The sequence below is a fragment of the Hippichthys cyanospilos genome, chromosome 1, assembly GCF_059441005.1.
Source record: "Hippichthys cyanospilos isolate Australia breed blue-spotted pipefish chromosome 1, RoL_Hcya_1.0, whole genome shotgun sequence".
NCBI classification, from domain to species: Eukaryota; Metazoa; Chordata; class Actinopteri; order Syngnathiformes; family Syngnathidae; genus Hippichthys; species Hippichthys cyanospilos.
In genome coordinates this window covers 4,199,107-4,222,500 of record NC_142369.1, presented here as the reverse complement: position 1 = coordinate 4,222,500, position 23,394 = coordinate 4,199,107, and the positions used below count along the sequence as shown (strand labels likewise).

Genomic DNA, 23,394 nt, shown 5'->3' with positions numbered 1-23,394 from the left:
GTTTCTATTTTGCACCTGTGTTGCGAAGGAATCAGGAGGCGTGCACGTCCAAGTTGTTTTCGGCCGACAGGAAGTCGCAGACCATGCCGGCCATGCGCTGCAACCGAGCCAGCGCCATCCAGGGAAAAATCAACCAGTTTGGTACCATGGAGGCCTCGTTCACTCTCAACATGGGTAAGACACGCGCCCATGATGTCATTTCTCAAATAGTGGGGCGCCCTTTGGCGCCAGGCATGGCAGAGAAACAGAATTTGTGCTGTGCGGTGTAATTGCACGTCTACGGCAACAGGTGGCGCATTGGCGTGGGAGTTCGGAATGTTTATCAAAACAAAAGTTTTAAAAAAGATTTAGAAAAAAAAATGCCACACTTTCATACCTTTTTCTTCAGATAAATATTAACGCTAAGTTTTTGTTTGAAATCAGTTTACTTTTTAATGCACTCTAAGCTTTTTTTTTCAGATTCAAACTATGCTGTAACCTGTATAAGCACTTATTTAAAATCTCCTGTAGTACCTTCAAGTACCCGCAGGGGTGCCACTGATCTAATTTATAGTCACTGCAGCAAGTTGAGTTTTTTTTTTTTTCCTGGGGGGGGCTTTTGCAAAACATAATTGAAGCACTGAATTATATACACGCGCACAGGCAAACAATTAATGAGCAACGCATCAACCGATGGCTTTGATCAAGAGGTCGAAGTTCAGGCTGACGCATGTTTGCCACACATTCCGTCCTCGTGACTAATAGCAACTTCGAGCCAATCAGATATGCATGGAATTTATTTTTGAAGCCTTTCCAGTCAGGCTGAAAGAAATTGGAAAATATTCCAAGTAGCACAGATGTTCAAAAAGTTTCATCGTCCGCACCAAGATATTTCGTCGATTATTTTTGTCTTGTATTTTAAGGGCCACGATCGCGCGATATAATTGGTCAGGTACGGCGTCTTTCAAGAGAAAATCACAAAAAACAAAAAAGAACACACGCTGCAAAAGACAAAATACAAGAGAAATTGAGAAATGACAGAAAAAAAGAGACAAAAAAAGAAGCAAGCAACAAAAAAACGAATGAAAATCACGAGCAAAAAATGCAAAGCAGCAAAAGAAATTTATTCGCAAACAAGAAACAAAAGTATGTTACAAATAAATACATTTTCATTGGTTGATTTGCATTGTGTTGCCTTTTTTAATGCATTTTTTTTATTGCATCTAATTTTCTTTGGTCTACTTTTTTGCCAGATTTTTTTTTTTTGTCTTGCTTCTTTGTTTCTGATTTGATGTTGTGTTTCGTATCTTGTAATGCATTTTTGCCTTTGTTTGCAAACCCTTTTTTAATGTTTTTTTTGTTTGGGAATTTTGATTTTCCGTCTTGTCTTTTGTAATTCTGTTTTTGCTTTATGTTTTTCAATTAATTTTTTAGTCGTTGGTTTGCGTTTTTTTTATTGTTGATTTCAATATTGTCTTTTGTAACACCTTTTATTTTTTTCATTGCATCTATTTTTCTTTTGTCTGCTTTTTTGTCAGAATTTTTTTGTTGGTTTGCTTTTTTGTTTTGGATACGATGTGTTTTGTTTCTTGTCATGTGTTTCTGCCATTGTGTGCAAATTCTTTTGTCAGCTTTTTTATGTTTTTGATTAGTTTTCATGGGTCAGCTTGCTGTTTTCTTCATTTATGTTTGATTCGATTTTGCTTTTTGACTCTTTTTGTTTGCAATGACCTTTTGTTTATTTGCTTATTTGTTTTTGTGATTTGTACTTCAGGGCTACTGTAGTTGGACCCTAATAAACAAATTGATTTTTTTTTTTTCCTCCTACAAATATTACTCACGGAGAGTGAAAGGAAACAAAACAAAGAAATCTTCATGTTTTAGGGACGGGCGCATCCGAAGCGGAAATCCATCACCAGGCTCTGCTGGAGGCCAATATTTCCACCGAGGTCTGCTTAAGTGTCCTGGATGTGCTTTCGCTTTTCATCCAATGCTTTAAGGTGAGCGCGCCCACACACACACACACACACACACACACACACATTCTGGCTCCTCTTTTGAAGCCGGTTCAAGTATTTTGGACGCGTTGTCATCAGAATCAGCTGACAGACAACGACGGTCACAACCCGCTGATGAGGAAGGTGTTTGACGTGTATCTGAGCTTCCTGAAAACGGGCCAATCGGAAGCCGCCTCCCGGCACGTCTTTGCCGCGCTACGAGCATTCATGAACAAGGTCGGTGAAACTGGCGCGACCAAAACAATTCAAACGTTGTCGGAACTGTCGGAGTTTCTCGTTGCTTGCTTGTATGCCAAAGGATTGAAGTAATCAATTGCTTTAGGTAGTTAAGTACTCAAGATTTCAGTCTTCGGTACTTTGACATATAGAGTAATCAAGTACTCAGGTATTGATTACTTTTGGTACTTTCGTACCTAAGCGCAGCTGAAAGTAAGTGTTTACTTTAGTAATTAATGACTTCAAATAATCAATTAGTTTGGCACTTAATGACTATAAGTAATCGATGAGATGAGTATCTAATGAGGTAAAGTCATTGTTTACGTTTTTCAAACATGTTTTAGACCCCCCCCCCGTTAGCTAAACACTTGGAATAAAAGAAATGACAGTAAATAAAATTTGGGATTCAATAAAAGTACCAAAAGTAAGCAACGCTTGAGTACTTTAGGTAATTGATTACTTTAGGACTTTGACAAGTAAAGTAATGGTACCAAATGTTCATATGTATGTACAATTTTGATGTTTTTACCTGGGGTTCTAAACGCATTAGCTATTTAACACAGGTTTGGATCGCCCGCCATACGGTGAATTCGCCATACGAGCCCAAGCGCGGAATGGATTCATCTCGTAACGCGGGGGCCCACTGTACTTGAAAAAAATCGGAAGAACATATAAAAAAGTACATAGGATTGGAAAAGATGTAAAAATATGTCTTAGGGATTGAATAAGCATATTGTAACACGTCTTTAACGTACAGTAAAAATGTTTATATTACACAATCAATGAATAAATAAATAAGAGCTTTATCTAATGATGTTCGTCCAAACGGAGTTATCGCCAACTCCGTTGGTCTCAACAGCTTCGACTTGAACATGTAAAAATGGAGGCGCTCGCTCTTTGTTCAGTTCCCCTCGGCGCTATTCAAAGGTCGCGTGACCTTTTGCGAGCTGCTGTGCCGCGAGGCGCTCAAGTGCTGCGTGTCCAAGATGGGCTGGCTGAGGGCCGAGGCTTCGGGCCTCCTCTACCTTCTCATGAGGAACAACTACGACTACACCAAGAGGAAGACCTTCCTGCGCACCCACCTGCAGGTAAAGCCCCGCCCTTTCGCTTTTGGCTCCGCCCACATTTCGCCTCCCCTCTACAGATCATCATCGCTGTCAGCCAGCTGGTCTCGGACGTGGCGCTCAGCGGAAGCTCGCGCTTCCAGGAGTCGCTCTCCATCATCAACAACTTCGCAAACAGCGACAAGGCCATGAAGGTACTACAGCAACGACTTGCTCAAAAACAAATACCGGATTTTCCGTATTTTTCAAGCAATCCTCGTAGTAAATGATACAGTCATGTAATCGGGATAGTAATGACTTTTTTCTGTGACATCACGAATTAAGCCAGAAAAGTGAGATGACCCGTGCTGAGATTCATGGTGACATCCATGTAGCATGCGCCAGGCTAATGCTACGGGCCCTCAATGGGACATGGCCCAAGTCTTGTTTTTATCCTTCCTCCTTTATCCCTCGTGTTTTTCTTTTCTCATCTAAGATCTCGGCGGACTTCCTGGTGAGTACCGACAGGCCTTTCCGTCCCGTCTCTCTCCGTTGGTCATTGTTTTAGTTTGTTTCTTAGACCTTGGATCTGCTCAGTGAAATTTCATTGACTTGTATTCGTGTAAGCGTAATGACAACAAAGAAACCTTGTTAAAAAAAAATCTTTTTTTTTTTTTTTGTAGTCCACAGGGTTCCCCTCGGAAGTCAAGGGTCTAACCAAACGCATCCGGACGGTTCTGATGGCCACGGCCCAGATGAGGGAGCACGAGAAAGACCCGGAAATGTTGCTGGACCTGCAGTACAGCCTGGCCCGCTCCTACGCCAGCACGCCCGAGCTGAGGCGCACCTGGCTGGACAGCATGGCTCGCGCGCACCTCAAGAACAACGATCTCTCCGAGGTAGCCTTCGGAATCGGGGTTCTGTCATCTTCTGTGGGCTTATGTGAACTTACTGTCTCCGCAGGCCGCCATGTGTCACGTTCACGTGGCCGCTCTGGTGGCCGAGTACCTGCACAGGAAAAGTAAGATCGAATGCGCGGCTTTCATTCACCCAATGGGATTTATTTATTTTCAAATTTTGCCTGCAGAATTGTTCCCCAGCGGGCTGGCCGCGTTCAAGAAGGTGACGCTGAACATCGACGAGGAAGCCGCCATGAAGGAAGACACGGGGATGCAAGACGTCTACTATACCGAGGTTCTTTGGCGGAAATGCCGGCGCAAAACGTAGAACGCCGTCCGATGCGTTTGCCGTCTGTCGTCAGGAGGTCCTGGTGGAGCACCTGGAGGTTTGCGTGGAGGCGCTGTGGAAAGCCGAGCGCTACGAGCTCATCACGCACGTGGCCAAAGTGCTGGTCCCCTGCTACGAAAAGCGCCACGACTATGAGGTAGTGCGCCGGCCGGCACCCTTCTCGCCCGGTCTCACTTGTATATGAGCGTTCATACGAGGCCGCCGCGTCCTTGCAGAAACTCAGCCGACTCTACGGAACGCTGCAGAGAGCCTACAACAAGGTCATGGAGGTCATCCATTCGGGCCGCAGGCTGCTCGGCACCTACTTCAGAGTCGCCTTCTATGGACAGGTTACTTCCTTCACCTTGAGCGTCTACTTGACAGACCCTAGGGTCATGACAGTTGTTCTTTTCGCAAAGCCGGGAAAATACCGTAAAAAGGGTACGGAAAAACTCAGTATTCCACGTCGCGACATGAAACATACGTAGGCCAGGGACGCTGTAACACGGGGTCCACTGTACATATATATTATGTCCAAGATATTATATATAATAGATACTGCATACATACAATGTAAGTATCTGTATATATGTATGTATGAGAGAGTATATAAGTAAATATGTGTCTAATGTATTTCATTATCTAGATATATTATATACAGTATATTACACATGATAGATACACACATCCAAACTTACATATAGTTATATACGTATACTGCACATATGCCTTTACAGGTATTAGTTTTATATGTGGGTGTGTATCTATATAAACATATCATACAGTTATTTGGTTTACAAGGCATGTTTACAATTTTAGCTACTTTACTATAATATATATACTACTATATTAAAAAATAATATTGATTGTGGCTTAAATGCTACAATTATTCCTTTTTTTCCTCGCCAAATGTGATATGGACTGAATTTAACCTTCCGTAAACTGTCCAAACCGTCAAATATTTCAGCATGTTTTGCACAACTTCCTGTTCTCAAACAGAAAGCTGAGTAGCGAAATTTCAAAACTTCAACTACAACCCCAGTACTCAATCTGTGACGAGGCTTCTACTTTTGGATGTTTAATGGCGCAGGGTTTCTTCGAGGAGGAGGACGGCAAGGAGTACATCTACAAAGAGCCCAAACTGACGGGCCTTTCGGAAATCTCCCAGCGCCTGCTGGCGCTCTACGGAGAAAAGTTTGGATCCGAGAACGTCCAAATCATTCAAGACTCCAACAAGGTGCCCCGCCGTCCGTCTCCCGTCGCGTCCCCCCGCCGAGGCGCTGACCCGGACCCGCCGTCCCCGCAGGTCAACCCCAAGGACCTGGACCCAAAGCTGGCCTACGTGCAGGTGACCTTCGTCAAGCCCTACTTCGACGACAAGGAGGCGGCGGAGAGGAAGACGGATTTCGACAAGTGCCACAACATCAACCGCTTTGTTTTCGAGACGCCGTACACGCTGTCGGGCAAGAAGCACGGCGGCGTGGACGAACAGTGCAAGAGGAAGACCGTCCTCACAAGTAACGTCGGCAAATCCAATGATTTCGGGGCGTATCCGTTTCATTCAAATGCATGCTTTGCAAAAGTGCGCTAATATCCGGCCATTAGCCCGGAAATCCAATCCAATTAGCTTTTCTCGCTGAGGTTTTCCTGCTTCCCGTCTGCCTGCATCAACAGCGTTCCACCATGCTCCTCTAATTCCCTAAGCTTCTCTAAAAGTGAGCCGGCCACCCCTGGGGGGGGGCGCGAATGACCCCGGAGAAAAGCCTTTGTTTTTGTCATGTGAAGTGTAATTGCATTTAAATAAGAATTTTCATCATTTTTTTTTAGTTTCGGGCACTTTGATGCGCTCGGTTATTTCTTTCAGTTTTAGACTAAATTGTAACTTGTATAAACGCTGTAAAAAATCATTCATAGTTGTTGAAACTAGATTTATATTGCTTTTTTTCTTTTGTTAATGTTAAAAAGAATACAGGTTTAGGTATACCTATACAATTTTTATTGATATTAATCTTATTTATAGTAAGTGCCTTCGAGTGGGGGGGTCGTGGCAAATTATATTTGAGAAGCAGTGCCCCGGCGGCCCAAAAATGCAAAAGAACAGCAGACAGCAGTGAGAATTCTGACTTTACCGTCAGAATTCAGACATCCGATTTATCTTCAGTCAGAATTCTAAGGTTCGAATTCCCACGCTCGGGTCGGAATTCTGTCTTTAATCTTCCCAAATCTGAATTAATCTGTCAAGATTTTCAAGTCAGACTTTAAAGTTCTGACTATAAGGTTCAAATTCCCACTCTTTGGTCACATTTCTGACTTTAATCTTCATGAAATCTGAACGAATCTTTCCAAATATTTAAGTCAGACTTCTGACTGCAGTCTGAAATCGAACTTTAAAGTCCAAATTCTTTCTTGAAGGTCAGAATTCTTACTTCGATCCCAGATTTCTAAGTCTAAAGTCCAAATTCTGAGACCAAAGCGAGAATCCTTTTACTTGACCGGCCATAATCGTGTTTAGTAATACGTGACTGCGTTGTTTTTTTGTTTTTTTTCTGGTCTTTGGCTCAGCGGCCAACAGTTTCCCGTACGTGAAGAAGCGCGTGGAGGTGGTGGGCGAGAAGCACGTGGACCTGCGTCCGGTGGACGTGGCCATCGACGAGATGAGGTCCCGCACCTGCGAGCTGCACAAGCTGTGCTCGGGCGCCGAAGTGGACATGATCCAGCTGCAGCTCAAACTGCAGGGCTGCGTCTCGGTGCAGGTGGGACAAGCGCCCCGGATCCCGGGCCCCCGGGGGCCGCCCCTTATTACGGCCCCTTGTCGTCGCAGGTGAACGCCGGGCCCATGGCCTACGCCCGAGCCTTCCTGGACGACGGCAAGCCCAACCAGCCCGGCAAGAAGGTCAAAGAGCTGAAAGACGTTTTCAGGCAAGCTCTCCGGGAAAACTTTAGTCAGATTCTGACAATCAAGTCAGAATTCTGACTGCAGTCTAGAACCTAACTTTAAAGCCCAAATTCTTACTTGAAGGTCAGAATTCTTACTTCGATCCCAGATTTCTAACTCTAAAGTCCAAATTCTGAGACCAAATGTCGGATTGACAATCAAGTCAGAATTCTGAATAAAAAATGACTTTTAAGTCAGAATGATCACTTTAGTCAGAATTCTTAGAATTAGGTCAGCATTTTAAATGAGTTTCAAGTCGTAATTTTCACTTTAATCAGAATTTTTAGAATTAAGCAAGCGTTTTGAATTGAAAATGACTTTCGAGTCAGCTGAGGATTGTCAGAATTCTGAATCGAAAACTACTTTAAAATTTGGATTCTCACTTTAGCTTAGAATTAAGTCAGAATTCTGATTTGAAAATGACTTTCAAGCCAGAATCCTATAAGTCAGAAATCTTAAAATCAAGTCAGAATTCTAACTTTAAAAACACTTTGAAGTCAGAACTCTCACTTTAGTCAGACTTTAAAGTTGGATCTTTTAGAATCAAGTCAGAATTCAGAATTTAAAATTAACTTAAATTCTCACTCAGAATTCTTAGAATAAGTCTAAATTCAGAAATTAAAATGACTTTAAAGTCAGTATTCTTACTTGTCAGAAATCTTGAAATTAAGAAGTCTGAATTCAAATTTACCTTAAACTCAGAATTCTCACTTTAGTCAGAATTCTAAGAAGTAAGTCACAATTTGGACTTTAGAATGAAAGAACTCTTAGCTTAAAATTGAGTGACAATTGTGACTTTAATATGACTTTAAAGGCAGAATTCTGATGTTAGAATTCTTAGAATTAAGTGAAATGTCTGAATGTTGAATGAATTTAAGGTCATAATTCTCACTTGTCAGAATTCTTAGAACCAAGCCAGAAATTTAAAATGACCTTGAACTCAGAATTCTCACTCTAGTCAGTATTCTTAGAATTAAGCCAGAATTCTGACCGTAAAATAACTTTCAGCTCAGAATTCTTACTTTCATCAGGGTTTAATCAAGTCAGAATTCTGAAATTCAAATGACTTTAGCTTAGAATTGAGTCAGAGTTCTGAATGTAAAATGACTTTACAGTCGGTATTCTCACTTGAGTCAGAATTCTTAGAATCAAGTCAGGATTCAGAATTTAAAAAGGCTTTAAAGTCAAAATTCTCACTTTAGCCTAGAATTGAGTCTGAATTTTGAATGTAAAATGACTTTACAGTCAGTATTCTCACTTGAGTCAGAAATCTTCTCATCAAGTCAGAATTCTGACTTGAAAAAGGCTTTAAAGTCAAAATTCTCACTTTACTTAGAATTCTTAGAATCAAGTTCGAATGCTGAATTGATAGCGACCATTCAAGACCGAATCCTACGTACGATGCCCCCCCCTCCCCCGAGAGGCGGGGCCTAATGAACGCGGCGTCTTCCGCCCGCCAGGCGTTTTGTGGAGGCCTGCGGCGTGGCGCTGGACGTCAACGAGCGGCTCATCAAGGACGACCAGTTGGAGTACCACGAAGGCCTCAAGTCCAATTTCAAAGACATGGTCAAGGAACTCTCAGAGATCATCCGGGAGCAGGTAGCCGCTTCGCTTCGCCGAATGTCTTTTTCTCAGGTTACGCCTTATTGTGAACCTGAAAAAAAAAACAAAAAAAAACGTCAAGATGCTTCTGTGTTATGCCGCCTGGAAGTCGGCGATATTTGGCAAGGGTGCACCTCATTTCCTACCCTTCCCTTGCTGCCTCACACTTCCCGAAAAAACATATCGCAATACCACAAAGTCAGACGTGCCATCGATGAGTGCGTGCGTGCGTGCGTGCTTCGCAATCATTTGTCTGGCGTGCCAGATTGTGACATCAGCGCATCCTCTCATGTGCTCACACTAAATGCTCTAATGCTACTTTTTCTCTCTCCAACTGTGCTTGCTCGCCCTCAGCTCTAAGGAAAACAGGTAAACAAACAACAACAACAACAAATAACAGGGACAGAAAACTCAATTCATTTTACTCTTATATATATATATATATATATATATATATATATATATATATATATATATATATATATATATGTATATGTGTGTGTGTGTGTGTGTGTGTGTGTATATATATATATATATATATATATATATATATATATATATATATATATATATATATATATATATATATATATGTATGTATGTATAAATATATATATGTCTAAAATAAATATAAATATATATATGTCTCTCTATATATATTGTCTCTATATATATTATGTGGATTATTTATAGATATATTTAATATATATTAAATGGATGGATGGATAGATAGATCCATATAACTCTCAATTTTATATACTATATATATATATATATATATATATTTAATATATATATATTTTATATATATTTTAGAGCTGCCAAGCGTATTTTCTAAAATTCTGATCAAACCCACCTTTGAATATGATTAATCGGTTTAATTTAAAAGTCTGTAAAAATCCTTCAATAATTACTTCCACATTTGTTGATTGACTACTAGCATTCTTGCTAGCAGCTGCCTCAAAAACTTGCTTGACTTCGGATTGCTCTTATGTATAACGTATTGCGTATGTACTTTGTATTTAGTGATTGCTTGGGTGCAGCTTTTCCCCACTTTGATTGAAATCTCAAGACTTTTGTTTTGTCTTTTGCAGATCTACCAGGAGGGCATGATGCGCTCGCTTCTGCAAAACTCCCTCAACGTGTTCCGCGCCATCAGCGGCACCTCGGCCCACTCGGACTGACCCTGCGGCTCCTTTGCCCGCCAACCCAAGAATGTAAAGCGGCGCGTCCGCTTGGAGTGGCGCTGGGACGCTTTTGTATTTTTCTTTTTCTTCTGTTTTTCAAGCGGCGACACGTTAGCGTCGGCCGTTTCCCATCTATGCAGGCCGCCATCTTGTTTTGAAGCCGCGCCGCTTTTAGACGTTGGAATTTGCCAGCCCGGAAGGTAAACACACGGGTCCTGGTTGAAAGCAGGTCCAGTTACTTGAAACATCAACAAGCTTTCATGCGAGGCGACTGTTGCGGCAGGGCACTTACACAAGTGCTTGTGTTTTTATATCCCTTATTTCACAAGTGCTACACTGACAGATGTCCGCAAATTCTGGTTCCTTCTGCGTTCATACTGGCCGTATTTATATCTGCCACATTTGCGGACCCCGAGGCCCAAATGGGACTGTTTTTTTTTTTTTTTAATATAATTTTTTTAAAAATATTGCTTTGTATACATGACACTTTAAGTTGCTTGTCACATGCACTTCCTTGTACAGGTGTCCTCCTCCCCATTAAAGAAAATCAAACAGGTTTTTCTTTCTTTAAACGGCAACAAAAAGACAACTGAAGTGAAAATACCCTTTTGCGAAAGTACGACTTTGAGCTTTCCTCCTCTTCAGTAACGACCAATCACGGCTCAACTTGTGAGCGTCACATGATTCATCTGTAAATATGTATCCATATATCTATAAGACCTGTTCTCAAAAAGAAATCGTTTTTTTGTCCACAAAAAAATAATCAACATAGAGTGTTAGGCCTGTTCTCAAAAATAAATAATTATAAATAAATATTTGTCCAAAGAAAATTATTAATTATACAGCGTCCTCTTTTGGGGTTACGGTAGAGATCTGTTCACAAAAATAAATCACTAACTTGATTTTTAATCAATATTTCTCCATGAAAAAATAATTAACATAACGTGTCAGACCTGTTGAAAAAATGTAGTTATTTGTCCACAAAAAATAATCAACATAAAGTGTTTTTAATGTGATTTTTAATCAATATTTCTCCGCAAAAAATAATTAACATGACGTGTCAGACCTGTTCAAAAAATATAGTTACTTGTCCACAAAAAATAATCAACATAAAGTGTTAGAAATCACCAACTTGATTTTTAATCAATACTATAATATTAATAGTATTATAATTATAATAATATAAAAAAATCATTAACATGATGTGTCAGACATGTTCAAAAAATATAGTTACTTGTCCACAAAAAAATAACCAACATAAAGTGTTAGAAATCACCAACTTGATTTTTAATCAATACTATAATATTAATAGTATTATAATAATATAAAAAAAAAATCATTAACATGATGTGTCAGACATGTTCTAAAAATGAGTTATTTGTTGGACGGAAAAATATTCAATTTAAAGCGTCCTCTTTTGGCAAAACAGAGATGTGTTCACAAAAATAAGTCATGAACTTGACAGGTAACGAGCGCGTGACCAGTTGGCTCGAACCATTCTAGTACGAGGGAGAATCTGTCTGTTTACAATAATATTCAATATAATATAATATATATAATATCAAACAATATTTGAACAACCGACTGAACATAAAATGTGTTTTATGAACTTATCTTTCCCTGAAACAAGTAAATCCATCATTATTTTTACGGCGTTTTTGTACTGTACCCCCATTTGAGAAGCACTGCTTTAAAGTACGCTTTTAAGTGTGTGACCTCAACTGTGTCTGTATGTGTGAGTGTTTATTTTATTTTTAATTTTGTTAAATATTGCTTCTTGCCGCGCACAGAGGATATTACTCGTAAATGTTGAGTGGAAGCCAAGGAAGCAGATTTAGCGTGGGCGGCGATTGCGTGTTGGGAAAGCGCAGGCGGGGCAGGACATACAAGGCGTGACTTTTCCACGCACTCCCCTCCCACTTCTTCCCGACACTCACTTTGGAACAGACGGCAGCTAAACGCGCATTTTCCCCACTTTGGTCCTGCGCTTTGTCCGCATGCTTTCCTCCGATTGTCCCCGGCTGACTCAAAGCTGACGAAAATGCGCAAAACTGTCGCAAACGTCAGCGAGAGAATGTGCTCGCTTTGGATTGTTTTCTTCCACTTGCTGCTTCCGTTTCAGCTCATCTGCGAAGCAGGTAAGAGATTGATACGATTGCGAAAGTCCGGCGCGATCTTCACTTGTTCTGGGTTACCTTGAAAAGAAAGCGGCGCAGCGGGTACCAAAGTGCGAAGTGACGTCATAGTACGCACTTTGCCGTATACAACAAAATCGCTCACAAGCTCGTTGACTCACTTTTATAAAACGGAAAAAAAAGATTTGATGCGTGTGATCGCCAAATGTGCTGTAGTTCTACTGACTATTGTTATTATTATTCTTGGAAATATGTATTTCCTGGTCCAAACACGGTTCCAGGATTTTTTTTTTTTTTATCCACATCGAAGGCTTAACAGAACTACAAAACGAAGATGATCAAAATATTGTGGAACAGTGGTGTCCAAATTAAAGCCCGGGGACCATTTGCGGCTCGCCAGCGACATTTTTGCGGACAGCGGCAAATGCTTAACTCTTTTAATTCCAAAGACGTCGTTTTTACGTTTCTTAAGTCTCCAGACATCCAGTTATTATTAAAATTATATATATATATATATATATATATATATATATATATATATATATATATATATATATATATATATATATATTTCTAATATAGCTAAAGGCTAATATAGCAAAAATGGCTTGTACTAAGCAATTCATTAATTACTTTAGTAATTAATTAGTTTGACCTAAAATAATAAATGACTTCCTTTTTTAATACATTAAGTCATTTTACTTGTTTTTAATTTTACTTAACCCTTTGGGGCTTGTGAAAGACATAGTATACATTTTATTTTTCTTCCCCAAAAAATGTCACTGCTTTTGAGGCGTCATAACAAAGGCGCTGCTCAAAATATTCGGTGGCAGCAGACCTATCTATACATATCTAAATAAATAAAAAACAACAAAATTACATAGCCCCTTTATGGTCAGTAAAAGTATAATTTTGCTAATAGCAAAACTACCGATGTTGTGCGTATTTATATAAAAACAAAATATTACCTAGTTAGAGCACTGAATATGTCAATAAGTCATCGCGAGAGAATTTGTTTATGCATGCCCAGTGCATGCCCTTTTGACAAGGGCAGTTTATCACTCAACATGACACATCACCATGTTTGGACAAAAAATGGCTCTTCTTTTGAGGTGTCATTGCAAAGGCACTTAGGAATATTTTTTTTTACTTTCACCCACTCAAAATATGCCATTATTGCCTTTCTGGACAATAATGGCAGAAGTATGCTAATAGCAAAGCTAACTATGTTGTATGTGTGTGTGTTTGTGTGTGTGTATATTATTTTTTTTAAATTTTTCTATCTATCTATCTACAATAATGGCAGAAGTATGCTAATAGCAAAGCTAACTATGTTGTGTGTGTGTGTTTGTGTGTGTATATATTTTTTTTTAATTTTTATATCTATCTATCTATCTATCTATCTATCTATCTATCTATCTATCTATCTATCTATCTATCTATATATAAATAATACAGTTTGAACATTTGAAAATAAAGTTTTTCTAAGCCCTATGGACTAGTGTATGAGCTGAAAACATCAGCATTCAATAATTTTCATCATCAGCCATCCATCCATCCATCCATCCGCTTATTCTCGCAAGGGTCACAGGCTTGCTGGTGCCTATCCCAGCTGGCTTTGGGCAGTAGGCCGGGGACACCCGGAACTGGTTACCAGCTAATCGCAGGACACGCAGAGACAAAAAAAACATTCACGTACCTAATCACACCAATACACTTGCCGTGTAAGTTTTGGAGTGTGGGAGGAAGTCGGAGTGCCCGGAGAGAACCCATGCAGGCTCGGGGAGAACATGCAAACACCACACGGGTCAAACTCGGGTCCGTTTAACTGTGAAGCGGACGTACCAATAATCGTTGATTCTGACACAACAATCACTAGGCGGTTTATTTATTTATTTTTATCAGCCCTGTCCTCCCGTCGTCTTCTAAAAGAGCCAAAGTGAGGGGAGAAGAAACAGCAGACACGCTCTCAAGCATCACTTTTGCCGACAATGCGGCCCACTTACGCGGCCAACTTCAAAATATTTCGCCCGGAAACAAGACTCGCAGGTCACCCTCATTTGCATATGCAAAACTAACACGGATGCGGACCTTTGGAAAAACAAACACAGACGCAGAAGCGCACACCGGCGCCAACGGTCAAACACGTATATTTTCAAACGATAGCACAAACAAAATTTCACTAACCACGCTGTGGCGTGTTAAACGTTTCAATGCATCAAGTTCATTTTTTGAGTCTTGAATTTTTTGATAGTCGAAGGCCCATTGACGGGATTCGTACAATAATCATGAGAAATGCATGACAAAACAACACGTTTACACTATATGGAAAATGGTTATTTATAATTGCCGTCAATGGGACAAAACTCACGTTCCAGGGTATCTTTTTCTGAGACTAGATCTTGGTGCCCTTTTGAATTTTGCCCTCTTTTCACATTCCAACAGAAATTTCAGCTTTGTAGTTTTTTTTTTTTTGTTTGTTTTTCAATATTTTATCTTCAGTGAAACACTAAAAAATTTGCATAGTCCAAAAAATGTCACCGAAAAAAATAGGAGGGTTAAATGCTTATATAGTTGATTAGTTAAGTACTAGTTTCCTTCGTTTGCACTCATTTAAATATGTATTTCCTGTTTTTTGTTGTCTGAACCGATACATCGAACGAACAAAATCGACATATTGCAAACCCAAAACACTTATAGACATAGTTTTTAACGTTTATTTTAAGGGTCCAGGTTTCAAGTTTGGTTAAAGGAGTGCCTGAAAATGGGTACTACTAATAAATCAGCTAATGAATTACTTTTCAACCTAAAATACCGCAGTTTTTTATTACCTAATTTTTATTTCACTTAAATAGTTGATTATTTTAGTACTTATGACCCAAATTAATCGATTATCTACTCCCAGCCATTTTTAGATCCTCCTTTAGCAAAATACATGGGAAATAACATCAAAAAACTTAAGTAGCTGAATGATTTAAAATATGTTTTTGACAATACTTAAATGTACAGTCAATAAGTTTCATTTCAGAACTGAAATAAGCATTAAAAGTGTAAATTTTCAGAAGAACACGCCTGCATTTCTTGGAAGTAAAGTTATCATTGAAATGATTACCAAGCCGCTTCGAAAGTTGTAATCATCTTCATTTTTTAAATACTCAGATGAAGCAACTGAAAAGGGAGTGCCACTGCAAAATGCTGCATGTGACTGTGTCTCAACTGCAGACATTTTCTAAATGTAAATGTAAATATTAACATATGCTGTTAAAAAAAAAAAACATTTTTTTTTTGCCCTAGATGGCGCTCTTGGTTTAAAGATACATATTATTAGAGTGGAAAAGCAGCAAATTTTCACTGCCTCTTCATTTGCCAAATAATTTGTTCCTGATTTGAAAAGACAAACATTAAACATTACGAAACATTACTTTCAATTTTTGGTCAGTGAGATTGTGTACAGTATGAGTTTTGGTTTGTGAAACCAGGACAAAGAAAGGGAGCAACTACAAATAAATCCCTGGTAAAATCAGCTGAGTTACTGCTGTTAATGATGAACATTGAATTGAAGCAACCCAGTTTCTTCACTCAACTGAACATATTCGTCCACTGCTTGGTGGTGCTGTAAAGTGAGCTACGTCGCACTGACTGCAGGCTGATTGCAGTTTGACCTGTAAAGCTGCGGCGATATAGCAGATAATGATGTCAATCAAATGAATTATAATTAAATAAGCAAACACGGGTGTGGCGAGTTGACGGACATCTGACGAAATGTCAATCCCGACAATTACAACAACGGATGGAAATTGCACTTCCGACATTTTTAATTCGCCGTTTGTTTTTGTGTTTTTCTTTCGCATTACTGTCATTTGTCGGTCGGTCGGCAAAACGGGCGTCTGTCGGTGACGGGCTGACAGTGTGTAAAACCAGACAAAATAAAACATGATTAGCTAACGATACACAGCGCCTCTCAAGCGAAAACGTTCTTTTAATCTGACGTTGCATATACTCACCGACATTTCTAAGCAAAATAATAAGATTCAACAATCTGCGTTTGTGTAACATTCACTCTTTGAGTGCCAAGCGTTATCAAAAAAAGCGTTATCGGAAAAGGCAACCTCTACTGGGCCATTATGTTTAGCATTTTCACTCACCTTTCAAGGCCAAAAAATATTGTCTGCTATGTCTATGTAAATATGAGTGCTGCCATAGGAAAGATTGACTTCCATTCTTCAGTTTCACTTGCATGTAGATAATATGTTATAATTGTGGAAACACTGCCATCCAATGGTCACAGTCATCACTACAGTACTCAATTGGCTTACATTGGCTCCTCTCCATAAAAAAAAAACATATTTGACCAGAATTTTGTTACTCATTATTGTCATTACTATTTTAAAAGTTGGTAATTTTCGTCCACGGCACTGAATGAGTTAACTTGTTTCTGTTGCGTGCTGCCTTATTGGATTACTCACTTTTTTTATCTTTGGTTTAATTTTATCCCTCGCTCCTGCGTCATCGTATTGTTTTCACGGCACGTCTTGGGTTCGGAAACGTTCCCTCTGATTGGTCAGGAGGGAGGGTTCCCGAGCGGGAAAATGAGCAACACAAAATCCTTCCGACTTGTTCATCATCTGCGACTTTGCTGACGGTCGGCCAGCTGGAGTCCATTTGCTCGCAGCTGCCGCTTTATTGCTTGATAACAACTTCCTGTTTTTATTGCTCCGGGCCAAAAGGTCGCCTCCCTCCACCGACGGAGCTCTCGTACCAGTGGCTGGACCCGTTTACGGTGAACGTACGTTGGCGGAGGCCCGGCGGGCTGCCGGACGGCTGCGACATCCAGTACAGATTCGAGCCGGACAATGTAAGCCGCGAAAACGTGTTTCCGCCGCGCGATGTCTTCTATGTGACGATGGTTTATGGCACTGGTGTCAAACTCAAGGCCCAGGGGCCAGAACCGGCCCGCCACATCATTTTATGTGGCCCGCCAAATGCTGATTTGATGTCAAGTTTCTAGCTAAACTTGCAGATTGTCTTAAAAAAAAAAGTCTGTTCCAGATCTATCTTTTGAACAGTTTTTACTGGCCTCTGATTTCAAACCTAGATAAGGGTGTAAACAAGCAAAAAAGGCGTTCATTAGACACGTTTTTCTATTTTTAAGTCCTAAATTTTCAGGATTTTAGAGAAATTCAGGGGTACGTCAAAATTTAAGCAATGACTGTTAAGGATGCTTTTTTAGACTATTTTTAGATTTATTCTGGCCCCCTGACAGAAACTATAACTACAATGTGGCCCACGATAAAAATAAGTTTGACACCCCTGGTTTATGGGGACATTTCTCATGTCAGATTTGGACGGAGAGGACAAACTTTACAAAGACGCTCCTCACCGATGAAGCCGGCTCCTCTGGATGGAAGTTGGCGGTCCGAACGGAGCACTTGCGCAACTGTGGAAATGACAGTTTGGAGAGCGCCCCCGCTTTCATCGTCATCAGCACCCCGAGACCTCCAGGTACAAGACGCTAAACCGAACCTCGAAAAACCGCGGAAGTTTAATTGCACATCCGCAACACCAGATGGCGCTGTTATTGTTAGAGACCATGTGGGAGTTAGAAACGTTTCGATTGCTTTTTTGACTCGACAGCTGAGCTGGTGAGGGACTTCAAATGTTTTCTCCGACCGGAGAAGTTGGATTGTTCGTGGATCCCGCATGACCCCTCTGTTCACCTGACGCTCTCTTACCGGTGAGCAAAAGTCATTCAGCACATAAACATGACATGAACGATTAATATTTGGGTCACGTGCGCTTGACTGTCGGGTCGCGTCACACACCCTTTCACTGTATTTGTTCAATTATAACGATAGATTTTTACATGGTTTTGTATTTATTCTGTGACATATACATTTATGAACAGAATAATTAAACAAAAATATCATATTAATTGTAAGATTTGACAAAATGAATGCAGTTCACTTGTTCGCCTTGAGATGGTGCTAGTGGGTTTTAATTTTACATTTCCAGTGATCCAGGAATCATAGGATCACAGGAGCAATAATATTTATTTTTTGAGCATGTAAGTTTACTTTAAGTTTAGTTTGGGGTCATGCGAAGTGTTACCTGTGTGATGTCAGTGCCAAAGTGCTAACGACGTGCTCACAATGTGAATGTCAAATGCGACACCCAAAGTGGTATGTTACATATGTGTATTTATGCGAATATGTACAGTCATAGCTAATGTCAATTTTATGTTTCGCATCTTGAATTTTCGCTCGTTACTAGAGATAATATTTTTCCACCGAGGCATTTCGTAGTTGAATTTTTCATAACAAGAGGCATTCGTAAGTTGAGGTATCATTGTAAGTTGATTTATATGCTTTTTTTTTTCTTTTGTTAATGTTAAAAAGAAGGCACCATTAGAAAAAAAATTGAAAAATTGAGAACATTGAAGAGGTATTGAAGTGACATGACGTATTTTTTTCTCCCACTAGAGTTTGTGGCACATCTGAGGAAACCAGACGAAGTTTAAAGGAGTGTAAGCGACCTCGTCGCACTGGGGAGCGGGACGGCTGTAACCTGAGCTGGACCTTTGTCAACCAAGATGTCTGCATGCGCTTGCAAAGCAACACTTCCATGAGGACCTTCCAAGCTCACGAAGGTGCGTCCGGCTTTCGGTCGGCGGGCTGAAAGGTTCTGAACACGCGCGCTTCTTTCCTCAGTGATTGAGCCCCCGAAACTTCATGTTCGTGTGGAAGGTGACTTGCTAAACCTGAGCTGGACCCCTCCGGAGTTGTCCAAGACCTGCAGGTGGACCTACGAGTTGTGCTATAGCAAATGCGATCAACCCGAAGTAAGTTCCTTCCAGAGTAAAAATGAAGGAACAAAAAGCACGCTAAATGGGCGTTTTCTCCTAGAAATGCGAGATCTTCATTCCGCAAGGAAAGACCATGCAGATTACCTACGATAAACGTTGCCGTTACGCCTTTCGTTCCCGGACCACCAGCGGGCACTACTGCAGACAAGTACGAAGTGACTTTGGTGCACTTGTAGCTCACGGTAAGACAGTGCTTCTCAGTTACCGTAATTCCCCAAATATAAGACGCATCTTTTTTTTTCCAAGGCCAAAAGTATGGGTGCGGCCCGTAAACGGTAACCTAGAAATTAGGACGTATTTGTTTATTTAACACCATTTGAGGAAAATTGATCTGTCAGCCGCATGAGCCGAGATTTGTGCATTTTTACAGCGGATGTATTCTTTCTTACGATAATTTCCGTCGTGTGACAAGCGAGAGGGCGCACGTCACTCGTCGGTTAGCAGCCTGTTGCAGCTAACCGCAGCTCGTGTTAGCTCAGCTTGTTATTATTTCCTAAAAAAGAAGTGAGGGGACTGAACCAACGTACGAGTCCATCCTTGTTCATACACGGGAATATTTCTAAAAATTAAGAGGTTATGATGTCTCAAGCTGATGATCATTATCTATAAAATGTGTTTATCTCTAAAATTAATATTATCATCAATAAAATTCTGTCCTTTTTAATATCAACACAAGAAAACTATTAATGAAAATAAACTCTCAACCAACGTTAACTACTTTTTACAGGGGTTATACAGTTTACAGGTAAGTCCGAAACAGAAAAAAAAATTAAAGTGCATGAATTTAAACAATATAAATCCTTATTTAAACTATAAAACATTTTAGACCAACTGAACTTTTTGATTTAAAAAAAAACATCTAAATCAATAAATAATAGTAAATATAAATTCAGAACATTAACACAGGAGCACCTCTCTCTCTCTCTCTCTCTCTCTATATATATATATATATATATATATATATATATATATATATATATATATATATATATATATATATATATATATATATATAAAATCTGCTTCAAGTAGAGATGAATGATTCGAATGGTCTTTTCTGCCACAGGAGATAACGAAGCCCAGGTATCGCTGACAGCAGTGGCCATCGGCGTCACCGTGGTGGTGTCCACGGGCGTCCTTCTGGCTTGCTATTGCATCAGAAGGTAGGCCGCGCAAAAATGTGCCGAGACCACTCTTTCGAAAGCGTGTCTAATGACGATGTCGTCGTAGGCACGGCGCCCTTCTCCTCCCCGTCATACCGGATCCTTCGGCAATATTGAAAGACATGATGATGGGTGAAAGCATGGAAATTAAAGTAAATCCAAACCTTTGACTCTATTTGTCTCTGATAGACCAAAGCAGTGACTCTTATTTCTTTGTTTATTTTCAGAATGCCACAAATTTTTACATACCAGTGCCAGAAACCATACAAGCCTGCAAAATCGTGCCAGCTCATGAAGCCTTCAACCCCCAGGAGGCGCTCCCAAGCTGATGAGCAGCTCAAATGTCCCATATAGGACAAAAAAAAGGGAACGGACCTTATCGAGCGCAAAGACTACTTAGTGCCAGTCAGGCCCGAGAAGCGCGCCCTGTTTGTCACTGTGCTCAGGACTGCGAGTGGATTTTATGGCAGCGATCACGTGTAACTGCTGCGGGAGGAGAAACTAAAGCTCCTACGATGGTTTACATGTACACGCACACACACACACGAATGTTTGTACTTATGAGGACATCCCTTGACGGAATGCATTTCCTAGCCCCTAACCCAAACTGAACTCTGAGAAATGATCGCCTCACCCTTTCTCTACTTTCATCTCAACACAATTTAAAGCTATAGTACGCTAAAATAGAGGTGGGCCATTGTTTGTTTGTTTGTTTTTTTTTTAATTCGGATCGTCTAGGGTGGAACAAAATTAAGGTTTGATGTGAATGATTGTATTCATGGACATACTTAATTGTCCGTAGGTTATTATTGGGTGTATGAATGGTTGTTTGCGTGCCCTGCGATTGGCTGGCAACCAGTTCGGGCTTTCCCGAAGTCATCTGGGATAGGCACCAGCAAGCCTGCAACCCTTGTGAGAAAAAGTGGCTCTAAAAAACAGATGGATGAATGGATTTTATTCATTTCCTTTTGACTTGGCGAGCATTTCAACACCAGGTGGCGCAGTAGGCGCAATGACTTGATTTTGCAGAGTATTACGGAAAAATGAGAGCGAGCCAGTTTCAATTATCGCTCTGCTCCTATTGGTCAGATCAGAAAGCATCTGCAGCAATGTCACAGAAAAGTCGACTGAAAGAATGGATACTAGAATGGAACTACTTTTTTACTGAAGTCCAGTGCGAGGCTGTGTGCCTTATTTGCCAAGAAACCACCGTGGTTTTAAAAGATATTGTTTGATATGTACTGCTAACAAAAATTCATTTTTTTAAAATATGTATCATATCTTGTTGCTGACCTGGCCCGGGGTGGGCCGGATCTAGCCCATGGGCCTTGACTTTGACACCTGTTCTCTAAAAGTTGTCTGAGCAAGTGAGGGCTGGCCTAAATGTCCTCACTTCTCCAAAATGTCCTCACTATGGCGGTAGAAAACTCAAAGCACACGCACACACACACACATGCATGCAAGGGATCTGCAGGGATTCTGTTTCTGTGTGTGTTCAATTTGCACTTTGATTATTTTCCACCTCAGGAAAGTTTCGGTTGTCTACAATGAAATGATATTGCTGCATGTGCACACAAACACGTAGTTTGCCTTTGTATATGGAACACAGAAATTGATGCTTGGTGGTCGTATAGCAGGGATCCAAATATAGCTACAGGACAAAAATGACCATTTTGGACCCCCTACTCGAGACCCTTTGTTGGCCATGTGAGCACCAGATGATGGGAATGACTTTTTAGCCCATCAATTGTTCTCTTTCATCAACAACAAAAAAATTGCTGATCCAACTCCTTCACTATGAACTCAGCCTTTGCACATGGTACTATTTTTTTTTAATATTATTTGAAAACTCCTTAAATTGGAAAAGAAGGTCATCTGTTGTTTAAACTCTTCCTGTTTATGACCGTGTAAACAGACCCACATAATTGAATCCAGATTAAAACAAAAACAGGATCTTGCAACGCAAAAATTACATATTAAATGTCCGAGCAACATAGCGGCAGTGTGTTTGACTTGCGAAGCCTGCTGGTCAGGGACGGACTAAGAAGAGTTTCATTGACGGGTCCGCACAAACAAATAGTAGGTATATATATTTTATATATACAGTATTTGGAAAACTGAAATCAATCAGCTGAGACACATTCCTCGTTGTAATAACACTGTTGTTCCGCTCCGTCAATACACACTATGTGATACATTGCTGTGGAAGTTCAGAACAATAAAGGAAACTTTGTGGAAAAGTACATTTTGAAAACATATTTCCTATGGGTGTTCAAACAAAAAAAAAAAAGATTCATATGAGAATTGGGATTCTCTTTCACCACGATTCAGAATTGATTTAAAATATCCCAAATTGATACTTACCGTATTTTTCGCACTACAAGGTACACTGAAATATAAAGCGCATGGAATAGAAGCTACAGTAGTGGCTGGAGTTGTGTAATGCATCCAATAGATGGAGCTGCGCTTAAGGGAATGGCAACAAAGCAGCTAATTCAGTCAAACCTTTCAATCAGAAATTAAGCACAAAGATGATTTGTGGAAAGTATTGTCTGAAGAATGGGGAAAAAAATACCTCTTGATTACATCAAAAAACTGTTTAGATCAATGTCAAGACCAATCAAGAGTTTAAAAATAGAATTAAAATTAAATATTAAAGTTAACTTTAATAAGAAAATTGCTGCCAAAAATCTTGAAAATACATTGTTTTGTTGATTTCAAAACAATGTATACATTTGTTTGCTAAAACGGCGATTTCTTTTACAAAAACATTTTTTGCACCTTGTCTCCATATAAATTACTTCAAAATTCAAAAACATAGCATTTAAGAATTTCAAACAGAGTGTTATAAAAATGTTAATTGTAAAAAAACACATCTATAACTGAAATGCACAGGTTACGATTGAAGAATCGCCGACCACTTGTCTGGTTGCTGAAATAAGAGCGGCGAAGGTAATGACAATTGACTTGTTTCCGCCATTTTGTGACGTCATACACGTGCGTACACGTCACTCAGGTCTGGTTCTA

General features: G+C 40.0%; 2 protein-coding genes across 7 annotated transcripts in view; both read left to right on the top strand.

Annotated features, from left to right (window-relative positions):
- The window catches only part of dock11 (dedicator of cytokinesis 11), a 47,721-nt gene extending 36,958 nt beyond the window's left edge, over positions 1–10,763 (top strand). For 3 of the 6 annotated variants that reach the window (XM_088425702.1, XM_088425531.1, XM_088425288.1), the window contains 16 exons: positions 29–174; positions 1,864–1,979; positions 2,076–2,213; positions 3,119–3,301; positions 3,358–3,471; positions 3,940–4,155; positions 4,220–4,277; positions 4,344–4,450; positions 4,518–4,640; positions 4,720–4,833; positions 5,574–5,720; positions 5,790–6,000; positions 7,046–7,236; positions 7,305–7,402; positions 8,879–9,017; positions 10,115–10,763. In XM_088425702.1, the coding sequence (XP_088281828.1) occupies positions 29–174; positions 1,864–1,979; positions 2,076–2,213; positions 3,119–3,301; positions 3,358–3,471; positions 3,940–4,155; positions 4,220–4,277; positions 4,344–4,450; positions 4,518–4,640; positions 4,720–4,833; positions 5,574–5,720; positions 5,790–6,000; positions 7,046–7,236; positions 7,305–7,402; positions 8,879–9,017; positions 10,115–10,204 (2,191 nt within the window). In that variant the 3' untranslated portion in view covers positions 10,205–10,763. Of the gene's footprint in view, positions 1–28; positions 175–1,863; positions 1,980–2,075; positions 2,214–3,118; positions 3,302–3,357; positions 3,472–3,939; positions 4,156–4,219; positions 4,451–4,517; positions 4,641–4,719; positions 4,834–5,573; positions 5,721–5,789; positions 6,001–7,045; positions 7,237–7,304; positions 7,403–8,878; positions 9,018–9,374; positions 9,390–10,114 lie in introns of all 6 variants that reach the window. The other 3 variants (XM_088425453.1, XM_088425368.1, XM_088425614.1) reach the window with 2 other exon arrangements.
- Positions 10,764–12,149: 1,386 nt separating this feature from the next.
- On the top strand, positions 12,150–22,601 carry il13ra1 (interleukin 13 receptor, alpha 1). Its single transcript, XM_088421018.1, has 10 exons — positions 12,150–12,345; positions 17,070–17,197; positions 17,682–17,844; positions 17,977–18,076; positions 18,822–18,988; positions 19,050–19,180; positions 19,245–19,386; positions 20,271–20,367; positions 20,435–20,519; positions 20,595–22,601. Exons 1-10 carry the CDS (start codon positions 12,249–12,251, stop codon positions 20,694–20,696), a joined length of 1,212 nt encoding a protein of 403 aa, XP_088277144.1. The 5' UTR covers positions 12,150–12,248; the 3' UTR covers positions 20,697–22,601.
- Positions 22,602–23,394: the final 793 nt, after the last annotated feature.

Excerpts from the sequence above, each read along its gene's own strand:
- il13ra1 (XM_088421018.1), top strand. The coding sequence starts at position 12,249 with ATGCGCAAAACTGTCGCAAACGTCAGCGAGAGAATGTGCTCGCTTTGG. Across the intron at positions 17,198-17,681 it reads ACAGATTCGAGCCGGACAAT|ATTTGGACGGAGAGGACAAA; the intron begins GTAAGCCGCGAA and ends TTCTCATGTCAG. Across the intron at positions 18,077-18,821 it reads CACCTGACGCTCTCTTACCG|AGTTTGTGGCACATCTGAGG; the intron begins GTGAGCAAAAGT and ends TTCTCCCACTAG.